This window comes from Doryrhamphus excisus, linkage group LG4, assembly GCF_037039965.1.
Source record: "Doryrhamphus excisus strain RoL-2023G ecotype Guam linkage group LG4, RoL_Dexc_Guam_v1.1, whole genome shotgun sequence".
NCBI lineage: Eukaryota > Metazoa > Chordata > Actinopteri > Syngnathiformes > Syngnathidae > Doryrhamphus > Doryrhamphus excisus.
Window position 1 is genome coordinate 1,089,877 of NC_136360.1, and position 14,452 is coordinate 1,104,328.

The 14,452-nt window shown below is 37.2% G+C and overlaps 1 protein-coding gene across 3 annotated transcripts in view; it reads right to left on the bottom strand.

Moving 5' to 3' along the window:
• The window catches only part of nek7 (NIMA-related kinase 7), an 89,388-nt gene that overhangs the window by 28,860 nt on the left and 46,076 nt on the right, over positions 1-14,452 (bottom strand). For all 3 annotated transcript variants that reach the window (XR_013627246.1, XM_058072363.2, XM_078789954.1), the window contains exons 5-7: positions 13,133-13,243; positions 5,044-5,152; positions 2,746-2,853 (exon numbers count right to left, since the gene is read on the bottom strand). Coding sequence is in view for 2 of the 3 variants with exons in the window: in XM_058072363.2 (XP_057928346.1) it covers positions 2,746-2,853; positions 5,044-5,152; positions 13,133-13,243 (328 nt within the window). In the remaining variant the exon portion in view is untranslated. The remainder of the gene's footprint in view (positions 1-2,745; positions 2,854-5,043; positions 5,153-13,132; positions 13,244-14,452) is intronic.

Genomic DNA, 14,452 nt, shown 5'->3' on the forward strand with positions numbered 1-14,452 from the left:
TTCTAGTTGTAGTGGACCACAGATGGCTGGCGCGCTAAAAAAGTTTGTTTGTATTACAGCGATTGAAACTACGGTACCGATTCCATTGCTGTTTGTGCTAGTAACCATCCACTCAGCTGGGGAGTCAAACCTTGTGAATAGCCGGCATTATTAAAACGGTCCTATCATAGATGTTTATATTACATCCGAACATGTTGCTAAAAGACACAGAGTCACGATAACCTTTTGTTTACTAGTTTTTCCCATTTTATGGTTTTATGTTATTTTTTTATATCTGCCCAAGTGGCAATGTAGTTTTGAATTGATTTTGTAACCAAATTGATTTGAATTTAATTATTGCGTAACAAAGTGGCCGAGTGGTTGGCGTGCAGGCCTCACAGTCAGGAGACCCAAGTTCAATTCCACCCTCGGCCTCGTGGGTTTTCTCCGGGTACTCCGGTTTCCTCCCACATTCCAAAAACATGCTAGGTTAATTAGCCACTCCAAATTGTCCATAGGTATGAATGTGAGTGTGAATGGTTGTTTGTCTATATGTGCCCTGTGATTGGCTGGCCACCAGTCCGGGGTGTACCCCGCCTCTTGCCCGAAGACAGCTGGGATAGGCTCCAGCACCCCCGCGACCCTCATGAGGATAAAACGGTAGAAAACGAATGAATGAGTTCTCCTCCTATTTTGTGTGGAAGTGGTAACTTTTTGGCTTCTTATTTTGTCCTTCCCCACCCTCGGCCATCTCTGTGTGGAGTTTGCATGTTCTCCCCGTGCATGCGTGGGTTTTCTCCGGGTACTCCGGTTTCCTCCCACATTCCAAAAACATGCTAGGTTAATTAGCGACTCCAAATTGTCCATAGGTATGAATGTGAGTGTGAATGGTTGTTTGTCTATATGTGCCCTGTGATTGGCTGGCCACCAGTCCAGGGTGTACCCCGCCTCACGCCCAAAGACAGCTGGGATAGGCTCCAGCAATCCTCGTAAGGAAAAATCGGTAGAAAATGAATGAATGAATGTTTGTTGACTAGGCTGCACGTTGGTTGAGTGGTTAGCGCACAGGCCCCACAGCTAGGAAACCCGTGTTCAATTCCACCCTCAGCCATCTCTGTGTGGAGTTTGCATGTTCTCCCCAGTGCATGCGTGGGTTTTCTCCGGGTACTCCGGTTTCCTCCCACATTCCAAAAACATGCTAGGTTAATTAGCGACTCCAAATTGTCCATAGGTATGAATGTGAGTGTGAATGGTTGTTTGTCTATATGTGCCCTGTGATTGGCTGGCCACCAGTCCAGGGTGTACCCCGCCTCTCGCCCGAACACAGCTGGGATAGGCTCCAGCACTCCAAGCGGTAGAAAATTGCGTAACAAGACTGAATTGAAACGTTGATAATTATGCCTCAACGTTTATTGAATTATATTATATATTGTCCAGCTGCTAAAGGTGCACCACATGGATCTCCATTAGATACATTTATTTTTGTTTTCTTAGGTGCTTTTTTTGGTGTGCGGAGCAGAACTGTACTTTAGTACAGTACAGTACTTTAGTAGAACTGTACTTTAGTAGAACTGTACTGTACTCCAGAACTGTACGTGAGAAAAATGTTGGCAATTCCGGTAAAATTCAAATTCAACTTTAAATTTAAATTTCAAATTTATTGAATTTTGTGTATCGCTGCGCCCCTAATGACGATGTATTTTCATCTACTAATTGCCCGTGCACAAGGCTACACTACTTGTGTGGATGCTGCCGACCTCTCCTCCACCTGCCAAGACAGACTGCAGGACTGCTCACTCCGTTCATGCCGTTGTTCGGTAGAAAAAAACATGCTAAGGGTGCAGAAACCAATGCACTTAGTGCCTGCCTGGAGGCGGCTGACGAGGAAAACAGATTAATTATCAAGTTAATTTTCATTTATTGTGCGATTAATTATGAATTTATTATCGTTTCAGGCCTGTTGCACGCAAGAAACGTGAAATCTCGTTATGTTTGAATCCTGTGACAGCCCTAGTAATGAGTTAGGGGTCACAGTGATAAATGCCATTTAGTGCAGGCAGTTTACAAATTGTTAAGTGGGAGACTACTGTTTTAAACACTTGGGACACCTTTGAAGTGAGCGAGTGGCGTTTTTTTTTTTTTTTTGCGTTAAACCCCACGTCTACTTAAAAGTGAAACAAATGTCTGTACCGTCACAAATTAATTATCACTCAAATGTCTGGATCGGTTACTGGCGTCACTCCAAAAGATTTCCCGGTGCACGGGACGTAGTCGTACGACATCCCGTCTCATTACAGAAGAATATAATTGAGCATGTGGTTCCATCCTGTCGATTTGTCGCCCCGTTATTAAAACAAGGCCAACATCCCAATTACTAGAGTTTTAGCTTTATCTTCAAAGACGAGTCCTGGTATCAGATTGTATTTCCTATGACACACACACACACACACACACACACACACACACTTGAGGCTAATAGTAACTCCTGATTGTAAACTTTGCCAGCATGTTTTATGGCACACAGGCCCGATCAGAGCTGTGTCCAAAAAAAAAATGCCTGTGCTCTGTATCCATCTGTACGAGGGTCAAAGGGCAATGCAACAGGAAGTGGCTAAGTGGCCTATGAAGCAGTTGGGCACAAGTCTGAGCAGGCGGCATCGCTTAATGAAACACATCCAACTGCAGGTGACGACTAGGGGCTACCACAAAACAAAACAAAAAAAAAAAAACACATAAAAGAATCGTTTATACGTTGTTGCGAATTACCAAGAGAGTGAGCGGCGGTGGTTTTGGAGCTGAAGAAGCGTCCGAGTCCAAGATCTCCTAACTTCACTACTCCTGTAGCTGTGATGAATACGTTGGCTGGCTTGATATCTACAAAAAACAAACCATTCGGTCAGTTTGTCGGGACTTTAACATGTTTTTTTTTTTTCTCAATTTGGCCTTGAAATAACTAAGCGGTTCCGCAAATGTCGATGTGACCCTCATCGTCCTTTGATATTTAACGTTTTGTGTAAAATTGTTAAGCAACGTTTGAATGGGCACGCTCTCTTAAGTGGTCGTTAAAGCGCAGAGTTCCAGGTTCATTAGTGTCTCTGTACACTAATCAGAGACAGTCCAACGGAAGTGTATATCACCTGTGTGTGTGTGTGTGTGTGTGTGTGTGTTTCAACAACTTCATTTGACTGTGCGCTATTGAAAGCACGTGGCGCCATTAACACTGTGTTCTCTGGTCTCTGTTTTGTTGAACAAGCAACAGTTAAAACAGTCACGCACACCGTGACATATAAAAGAAAAAAACATCATTTATATTGAACACTGTTCTTATTTATTGACCCGAGTCTGATCTTGAATCACATTGTTAATTAATTGTGCTCTATAAATAAAAAACACTTGTTTATTTATTTCACGGGTGTCCAAAGTCCAGTTTGTTTGTTTTTTTTAGTTCATAGTTCGAAGAAACGCAAAGCCAGTATCCACCAGTACGAGCCTGAACTGTGTTCACCACACAAAATATATACACCAATTTTACCTTCATGCATTCCCACATAGTATCAGTATTTAAAGACCAAATATGAAGTGAAAGAAAAACGGTGAAAATACTAAATACTGGGGAAAATACTGGGACTATAATGTTAGAAAGTGTGTTCAAGGACTGTCAAACAAAGTGGGTTCAAACGCTTTGCATTCAACATGTAAAAAATGTGGGATTTCTGACTGGATATTATTTTTGGAATAAAATAATGACGCATATTTCCAAAATATTTATTACTTTACATACCACAAAAATTCCAAATGACTTATTATAGGTGAAGACATATTTTTACCTGTGATTAAATGTGATTAATTATGAATTACCTATGGAGAAAATGCAATTATGGCATTTTAACCGATTGAATAAATGTATATAAAGGTTTTTTTTGCCATTTAACTAAAAAAATGACCCATATTTCCAAAATATTTATGACTTTACATACCACAAAAATTCCAAATGACTTATTATAAGTGAAAACATATTTCTACCTGTGATTAAATGTGATTAATTTTTAATTACCTATGGAGAAAATGCGATTATGGCATTTTGACCGATTGAATAAATGTATATAAAGTTTTTTTTTGCCATTTAACTAAAAAAAATGACCCATATTTCCAAAATATTTATGACTTTACATACCACAAAAATTCCAAATGACTTATTATAAGTGAAAACATATTTCTACCTGTGATTAAATGTGATTAATTTTTAATTACCTATGGAGAAAATGCAATTATGGCATTTTAACCGATTGAATAAATGTATATAAAGGTTTTTTTTGCTATTTAACTAAAAAAATGACCCATATTTGCAAAATATTTATTACTTTACATACCACAAAAATTCCAAGTTACTTATTATAGGTGAAAATATATTTTTAACTGTGATTAAATGTGATTAATTATGAAATACCTATGGAGAAAATGCGATTATGGCATTTTAACCGATTGAATAAATGTATATAAAGGGTTTTTTTTGCCATTTAACTAAAAAAATGACCCATATTTCCAAAATATTTATTACTTTACATACCACAAAAATTCCAAATGACTTATTATAAGTGAAAACATATTTCTACCTGTGATTAAATGTGATTAATTTTTAATTACCAATGGAGAAAATGCGATTATGGCATTTAACCAATTGAATAAATGTATATAAAGGTTTTTTTTGCTATTTAACTAAAAAAATGACCCATATTTCCAAAATATTTATTACTTTACATACCACAAAAATTCCAAATTACTTATTATAGGTGAAAACATATTTTTACCTGTGACTAAATGTGATTAATTATGAATTACCTATGGAGAAAATGCGATTATGGCATTTTAACCGATTGAATAAATGTATATAATAAATGTATATAACTGACATTTAACTAAATAAAAACATACAGTGGCCCCCATATCTTTTGGTTTTCAGTATGCGGCCTGCTATGGAAAATGTTTGGACACCCTTGAATTATTTAAATGTAATTAAAAATGTTTTCAATTCATACTAACAATGATATGAAACAATGTGTTTACCTCTGTGCATGACTCTCCGGGAGTGCATGTGCTCCAGCGCACTGCAAAGCTGGACAAAGTACTTCCACACGGTTCTTTCGGGGATAAGCCTCCTTTGCTTCTTAAAGTGCTGCAAGACAAATGGACACACACACACACACACCAAGAAAACAAGTTTATACCACAGAAGAAGGTTCGCTTTTTCACAGATTTTAGCAAGAATAGAAAAGTTTAATATGGCACGCAAAACATTTTAAAGACGGTCTCAAAGTGTTGAGGTCGGTGTATGCCCGTACAGGATGCATTCCCCGTTCTCAGTTCCCCAACTCTGTGGCTCTATGTTTAATGGAACCCAGACAGATTTCCTCTGGTTCGGTACCTTGTCTAAACCGAGCCTCGTCTCATTTTCTCTATGGCCTTCAATAGAAAGCACATGGACTCCCAGGAACAAAGAAAGAAAATGTGTTGTACCTTCCTAAAGTCTCCCCCATCTGGCACGCAGCTCTTTGGGTTAGTATTGCCTTCCGTGGTACACTGATCCAGTTGGGTTTTTTTGGTTTATTTTTGAGGGAGGGCTAGTCCAGCTCATCAAACATATGGTCTTGCATTTAAAAGCAAAATCACATAAACAAAACCCAAATGATGTTGTGCTCAAACAGCAATCGATGAATGATTTCATTCACCTTTTTGTATTTAAGATTAAGATATGCCTTTATTCGTCCCTCACTGGGGGAATTTGTATTGCACAGCAGCAAGAGTACAGAGTCAGTTAAGCAGTACAAAATACACAATATAGAACAATAAACAATATAAACAACCCAAGTATTAACAAAATCAACAGTTTTTCCCAGAGTTATATACAAATACAGTATGTAGATAATATGAAACGAGATGAAATATATGACCAGTCTATACACTGAGATCTTGTTAGAGAGTTTATATGAGGCATTATGGGAATAATTCACATAGAACTTAGTATATTGCATTTAGAGCCCTTAATATTTGATTTATGTAATGAATTGTGGTCATTATAATTAAGGATATGCATGAAACTAAAATTACATTTTATGAATCTGCTAAGTTACATGGAAATTGTGCCATAAGAAGTTAAACCTTACGCAAATTCCAAATGACTTATTATAGGTGAAAATATATTTTTAACTGTGATTAAATGTGATTAATTATGAATTACCTATGGAGAAAATGCAATTATGGCATTTTAACCGATTGAATAAATATATATAAAGGGTTTTTTTGCCATTTAACTAAAAAAATGACCCATATTTGCAAAATATTTATTACTTTACATACCACAAAAATTCCAAATTACTTATTATAGGTGAAAATATATTTTTAACTGTGATTAAATGTGATTAATTATGAAATACCTAGGGAGAAAATGCGATTATGGCATTTTAACCGATTGAATAAATGTATATAAAGGGTTTTTTTTGCCATTTAACTAAAAAAATGACCCATATTTCCAAAATATTTATTACTTTACATACCACAAAAATTCAAAATGACTTATTATAAGTGAAAATATATTTCTACCTGTGATTAAATGTGAGTAATTTTTAATTACCTATGGAGAAAATGCAATTATGGCATTTTAACCGATTGAATAAATGTATATAAAGGGTTTTTTTGCTATTTAACTAAAAAATGACCCATATTTGCAAAATATTTATTACTTTACATACCACAAAAATTCCAAATTACTTATTATAGGTGAAAATATATTTTTAACTGTGATTAAATGTGATTAATTATGAAATACCTAGGGAGAAAATGCGATTATGGCATTTTAACTGTTTGAATAAATGTATATAAAGGGTTTTTTTTGCCATTTAACTAAAAAAATGACCCATACTTCCAAAATATTTATTACTTTACATACCACAAAAATTCAAAATGACTTATTATAAGTGAAAATATATTTCTACCTGTGATTAAATGTGAGTAATTTTTAATTACCTATGGAGAAAATGCAATTATGGCATTTTAACCGATTGAATAAATGTATATAAAGTTTTTTTTTTGCCATTTAACTAAAAAATGACCCATATTTGCAAAATATTTATTTAATATATATATATATATATATATATATATATATATTAATATATATTTATTTACCACAAAAATTCCAAATTACTTATTATAGGTGAAAATATATTTTTAACTGTGATTAAATGTGATTAATTATGAAATACGTAGGGAGAAAATGCAATTATGGCATTTTAACCGATTGAATAAATGTATATAACGTTTTTTTTTATATTTAACTAAATAAAAACATACAGTGGCCTTCGTATCTTTTGGTTTTCAGTACGCAGCCTGCTGTGGAAAATGTTTGGACACCCTTGAATTATTTACACACGCCAAACATAGCGTGTTTTAGTTTGGCCTAATAAGAGTATTCCTTAAAATGACACCTAATGACTCAATGTTGCCTCTAGAGGATTAAGGTGGTATTTAAAGGTACTTTTATATAATTGGTCTTTTGTCCGAATATAAAAAATCCGATATATGCAATGAATTTTTATTGGAAATGCATTACAGAAAAATCGGTTCTTTTTTATCTGTCCGTTGTGAGCGAATTTCCGATATATCCGAGGTTTACTGTACCAAGAAATAATAAGTTAACATAGCAGGTTTTAGTTAGGCCTAATAAGAGTATTCCTTAAAATGACAACAATGACTCAATGTTGCCTCTTGAGGATTACGGTGGTATTACATGATTTAATTGGTCTCAGCTTGTTCTGGCACTTGACTTATTGAAATGCATGACAAATTGTATTCATCTATTGTGCAAGTGACAGCACAATAGATAAATACCAAGAAATAATAAGTTAAGTGGGGACTACTCGGTGGATAGGCCAAGTGAATCAATACCAAAAAAAATGAAGATTATGATAGAGATAGATGGAAAAGAGAAAAGGATAAACCTTGGCCTATATCCAAACAAAGCCCCAGTAAGAAGCCATTCTTCCCCTTGCCCTCCCATTTCCATATCAGAGGACCGTTTGATGTCAATGGGGGTGCACATAGATGCCCACCACCACCACCCTCTTCTTCATGCCTTTAACTGCAAACACTGCACATGCAATATTCTGTAAGTGCATGCAAATGTAAGGGGGCCATTTGATTTCTATTTGAATTCTGAGATGGTCCGTTTGGGAGTAATGGAGAATTAGGAAAGGAAGAGACAGACAGCCTGGATGACTACAAATCAAAAAGAATAACAAAATTCTGGGGGATTCTGTTTTACATGACACTATATCAATATGTTAACCATTGTAGGCTTTTAAAAACAGTATGCTACTGTTACATTAGGAAAACTACTCATTTAAATGTGAAGGTCAGCAGGAGGTGTGATTAGTACCGTAAATTCCGGACTATAAGCCGCTACTTTTTTCCCAAAAACTTTCAACCCTGCGGCTTATTCAGTGATGCGGTCAATTTATGTAATTTTTCTAACGGCCGCCAGGGGCTCTCGAGTAGAAAAGGTAAGATTAAGACCGATGGAATATATATGCGTCGAGGAAGACTGCAACTTCTTGTCTTGTGCATAAATTAAATTAGCGTTGAACATACCCTCATCGTGGAAAATGCAAAAAGAAAAGGCATATGACGCAGCTTTCAAGCTAAAAGCAATCGAGCTGTCCGATAAAGAAGGAAACAGAGCTGCTAAACTCATCACTCATCGACTTAACACTCAACTAATACGAGTTTAAAAAAAATAGATTTCTACTTTGCATTTCCGATAAAGAAGGAAACAGAGCTGCTAAACTCATCACTCATCGACTTAACACTCAACTAATACGAGTTTTTAAAAAATAGATTTCAACTTTGCATTTCCGATAAAGAAGGAAACAGAGCTGCTAAACTCATCACTCATCGACTGAACACTCAACCAATACGAGTTAAAAAAATATATATTTCTACTTTGCATTTCCGATAAAGAAGGAAACAGAGCTGCTAAACTCATCACTCATCGACTTAACACTCAACTAATACGAGTTTTAAAAAAATTGATTTCAACTTTGCATTTCCGATAAAGAAGGAAACAGCTGCTAAACTCATCACTCATCGACTTAACACTCAACTAATACGAGTTTAAAAAAAATAGATTTCAACTTTGCATTTCCGTTAAAGAAGGAAACAGAGCTGCTAAACTCATCACTCATCGACTTAACACTCAACTAATACGAGTTTAAAAAAAATAGATTTCTACTTTGCATTTCCGATAAAGAAGGAAACAGAGCTGCTAAACTCATCACTCATCGACTGAACACTCAACCAATACGAGTTAAAAAAATAGATTTCTACTTTGCATTTCCGATAAAGAAGGAAACAGAGCTGCTAAACTCATCACTCATCGACTGAACACTCAACCAATACGAGTTTAAAAAAAAATATATTTCTACTTTGCATTTCCGATAAAGAAGGAAACAGAGCTGCTAAACTCATCACTCATCGACTTAACACTCAACCAATACGAGTTAAAAAAATAGATTTCTACTTTGCATTTCCGATAAAGAAGGAAACAGAGCTGCTAAACTCATCACTCATCGACTGAACACTCAACCAATACGAGTTAAAAAAATAGATTTCTACTTTGCATTTTCGATAAAGAAGGAAACAGAGCTGCTAAACTCATCACTCATCGACTTAACTTATCAGGTGCGCTCTATAGTCCGGAAATTACGGTAAATAGGATCGATGAATGATCATAGGGTATCTTGGTTGTGAGGGCAAAGTCTTTGCTAAAGAGTGCTGAAGGACACCGTGTGTGTGTGTGTGTGTGTGTGTGTGTGTGTGTGTGTGTGTGCAATCATTCAGCCTGCCATGTTCACTCTCTTGTACAAGCTAATCCTTGCCTCTCCTAATTTGCTGTGTTGAACTGTACGGATGTGAAGTTGCTGAGTATGACCGCAAACAGCTTGTCTCGCTGTGTTGATACAACGCAGCATCATTTATGCATGGGAGAAGACCAGGCTTTACACATGCACACCATTAATTTGCCATACCGGCGTGCATCTTAAAACAGAAGGGATCGGTGCAACTTTGCCCTGGTTTTCATTTAATTTTTCGACAAAAATCAATTCCCTATAGATTCACTCTTACACTCGTGTTACTCTATACAGTAATGAGAGATAAATAAAACATTTAAGACATAAATAAGACATAATATAGACTCACAAGTTAGCACTGGGAGAGTTTTATGTTCTTGCTCTATTTTTACTTCCTGTACTTCCTGTGTTCATGTTATTGTGCTGGTGGTGTGTCGCTGTAAATGTGATTTGATGTTATGTGACCCGAGTGGTGGGCAGACAGGACGCAACGTCAAGGGTTCAGAGTCGAATTTGAGTTTGCCGTGGGTTACATCCGCAACACTAGTCCATGTTAGGGTTTACTTTGTTGTCTGTTGTAAGATAATTCAAACCTGCAATAAAAGCCTGTTGTTGCGGCGATCGAATCATACCTAGTGACTAGTGTAGGATACTATATATCATTTCAACATTTAGGAATGAGTTCATTGATATTTTGATGCTTGAAAATGCTTCATTTAGGCCAGGTGTCTGTTGTAAGATCATTCAAACCTGCAATAAAAGCCTGTTGTTGCAGCGATCGAATCATACCTAGTGACTAATGTAGGATACTATATATCATTTCAACATTTTGGAATGAGTTCATTGATATTTTTATGCTTGAAAATGCTTCATTTAGGCCAGGTGTCTGTTGTAAGATAATTCAAACCTGCAATAAAAGCATGTTGTTGTGGCGATCAAATCATACCTAGTGACTGGTATAAGATACTATATATCATTTCAACATTTAGGAATGAGTTCATTTATATTTGTATGCTTGAAAATGCTTCATTTAGGCCAGGTGTCTGTTGTAAGATAATTCAAACCTGCAATAAAAGCATGTTGTTGTGGCGATCGAATCATACCTAGTGACTGGTATAGGATACTATATATCATTTCAACATTTAGGAAAGTCTCACATAAGAATTGTGGATAATAGGCAGCTTTCACATAGTCTGTGTGTATATTTTTTCTCAACTAAGTATTTTATTGCCCAAAAATAATCATTTTATTCTTTTCAACTTCCTTTATTGTACTCAGGGCAGCTGTCCACACAGCCTATTTAGATTAAAGACAATTTCAGGGGGTCCTATAATATTATTTGGTTTTTGGTTGCATTACGGAATTTATGATTCACTTTGACTCACCGTCCAGGTAGCCAAAATCCAGGGTTTCCACAAACCACAGACCTCCTGCCTCCATTCCTTCAGTTATACAAGGCCACATGTCTGGCTTGCCGCTTCCAAGCCAACATTCCTTTCGAGACCCAATAGGGAGGCAATATGATGATGGTGTCGAACACGTATTTTCTGAGTTTATCCTTTGAGGTTGACAGATTTGATGAAAAACATTCATTTATTTGACATTGCATTAACCTTCCTCTTGTGTTAGCTTTCTGGTACCATTCATTCATTTTCTACCGCTTTTTCCTCACGAGGGTCGCGGGGGGTGCTGGAGCCTATCCCAGCTGTCTTCATGCGAGAGGCAGGGTACACCCTGGACTGATTGGCCAGCCAATCACAGGGCACATATAGACAAACAACCATTCACACTCACATTCATACCTATGGACAATTTGGAGTCGCTAATTAACCTAGCATGTTACCTAGCAGTCTTATCTTATCAATGTCTGACAATTAAAGTTCCATTAATCAAGTTTGGGTTTTTTTTTTGGTGACTGGAGAAGCACTAAGCCAGAGGTGGGCAAACTACGGCCCGGGGGCCACATCCGGCCCGCCAAGTGTTTGAATACGGCCCGCCCAATCTTTCCAAAGTATTTCATTTAAAGTCAACATACAACCTGGCATCATGGCCTGAGCCAACCTTTTGATGGTTTTATCAATTTCGTTTTTTGACATGGTCTGTTGTTTACAAAGTGCTCCTGAAAAAAGGGACACAAGCACATAATAATAATTATTATTATTAGATTATTATAATTATTATTAGAACTATTATGATTATTATAATTATTATATTAATGCTAATTATTATATTAATTATATATAATATTATTGTTATATTTGCATATTTTACATAATAATAATATAATAATAATTATTTTAATTTTATTGTAATTATTACAATATTTTATTATTTTTAAAATATTTAAATATAAATATAAAATAATAAATGATAATAGCAGATTGCATGACAATTTTACAGATATAATAATACCAGGTGGACTGTTACATGTAAAATATATAGTCCCCCCCCCCCCCCCCGTAAATTTTGTCATATCAATGCGGCCCGCGAGTCAAAAAGTTTGCCCACCCGTGCACTAAGCACTCGTGCGCTGTTCTCTGATTGGTTGTTTCACGGGCACGATACCAGAGTAGTGCGCTCTGAGTGGACAGCTACGGGGGGGGCTGATACCGGACATGGTTAAACTCTATATTTTATCAGTATCACTGCCCTGGGCTTTGACACAGTATCATTTCGGCCTTTTCCCGTATCATTCATGGGCGGTTTCTAGGGTACAGGGCCAATTAATACTGTAGTATTTGATAAGTTCCTTTATAATCATGTTTAATCAGCGTCCTGCTGGGAGAAAATATGCTAGGTCTTTTAAGGAAAAGTAAGCGCAAATCAGCTATCTTTTGTCACGGAAAGGGAAGCAATAAACTGTATGTAAATTTTCCTTTTAAATTCAATTTGATGATCGTTCAGTGACTTGCTGACAAAGAATATTTAAAACCAACTTTCCAACAGAACTCTGAACTCCGTGCCACAAGTTACAGATGGATGGGCTCCTTGTCACACCATCAAAACAAAGCCAGTGCAGAGAAACTGAGAATTTGAGTGTTATTCATACTGTAACAATACACCCGCCTGGGAGTTATCCTAGAAGACACACTGTATCCGTGCATTCTGCTTGTTTTTCTCAAAATAAACCCAATTTATCAATCAAATTTTAGGCCATCATATTATGTTTCACGGACAATCTGGGTTCTCTGAGTGTTTTTATGTTCATACCAACTATCCTTGAAATGCTGCTGCTGTGGGAAGTCACTTACCTTGATCATACGTGAGAGGTCTCCGGCATCAGCTAGCTCCAGTACTATGTTTAGCTCATTGTCCTCAATAAAAGACGCATGATACTTTATCACATTTGGATGGTTCAGTTGCTGTGGGAGAAAACAGAAGAAATTGCAACAGAGATGTGAACAAAAAGTAGAACACCTCGGACATTTTCTTTGACAATTAAAGATTTTGTTAGACGTCGTCATAAAACAAAACATCTCGAGTGGTTAGCATGCAGGCTTCACAGCTAGGAGACCAGAGTTCAATTCCACCCTCGACCATCTCTGTGTGGAGTTTGCATGTTTTCCCCGTGCATGCGTGGGTTTTCTCCGGTTTCCTCCCACATTCCAAAAACATGCTAGGTTAATTAGCGACTCCAAATTGTCCGTAGGTATGAATGTGAGTGTGAATGGTTGTTTGTCTATATGTGCCCTGTGATTGGCTGGCCACCAGTCCAGGGTGTACCAGGGATAGGCTCCAGCACCCCCGACACCCTTGTGAGGAAAAAGCGGTAGAAAATGAAAGAATGAATGAATGGTTCTTTCTTGGCTGCACGGTGGTCAAGTGGTTAGCACGCAGGCCTCACAGTTAGAAGACCCGAGTTCAATTCCACCCTCGACCATCTCTGTGTGGAGTTTGCATGTTCTTCTCCGAGTACTCCGGTTTCCTCCCACATTCCAAAAACATGCTAGGTTAATTAGCGACTCCAAATTGTCCATAGGTATGAATGTGAGTGTGAATGATTGTTTGTCTATATGTGCCCTGTGATTGGCTGGCCACCAGTCCAGGGTGTACCCCGCCTCTTGCCCGAAGACAGCTGGGATAGGCTCCAGCACCCCCGCAACCCTCGTGAGGATAAGCGGTAGAAAATGAATGAATGAATGAATAAGTTCTCCTCCTATTTTGTGTGGAAGTGGTAACTTTTTGGCTTCTTATTTTGTCTTTCCCCACCCTTGGCCATCTCTGTGTGGAGTTTGCATGTTTTCCCCGTGCATGCGTGGGTTTTCTCCGGTTTCCTCCCACATTCCAAAAACATGCTAGGTTAATTAGCGACTCCAAATTGTCCATAGGTATAAATGTGAGTGTGAATGGTTGTTTGTCTATATGTGCCCTGGGATTGGCTGGTTGCCTAAGACTTGTGAGGATAAGCGGTCGAAAATGAATGAGGTTTTGAGATTCCACTATAGGATGTGACTGTCCTGCGGATTCAAGTTAAAATTCCTAAAGGTAATAAGTTCAGAACAGCAACACCCCCCCAACCCCCATGGACACCAATCAAATAAGCACACAGCAGAACTTTTCCTTTTCACTGG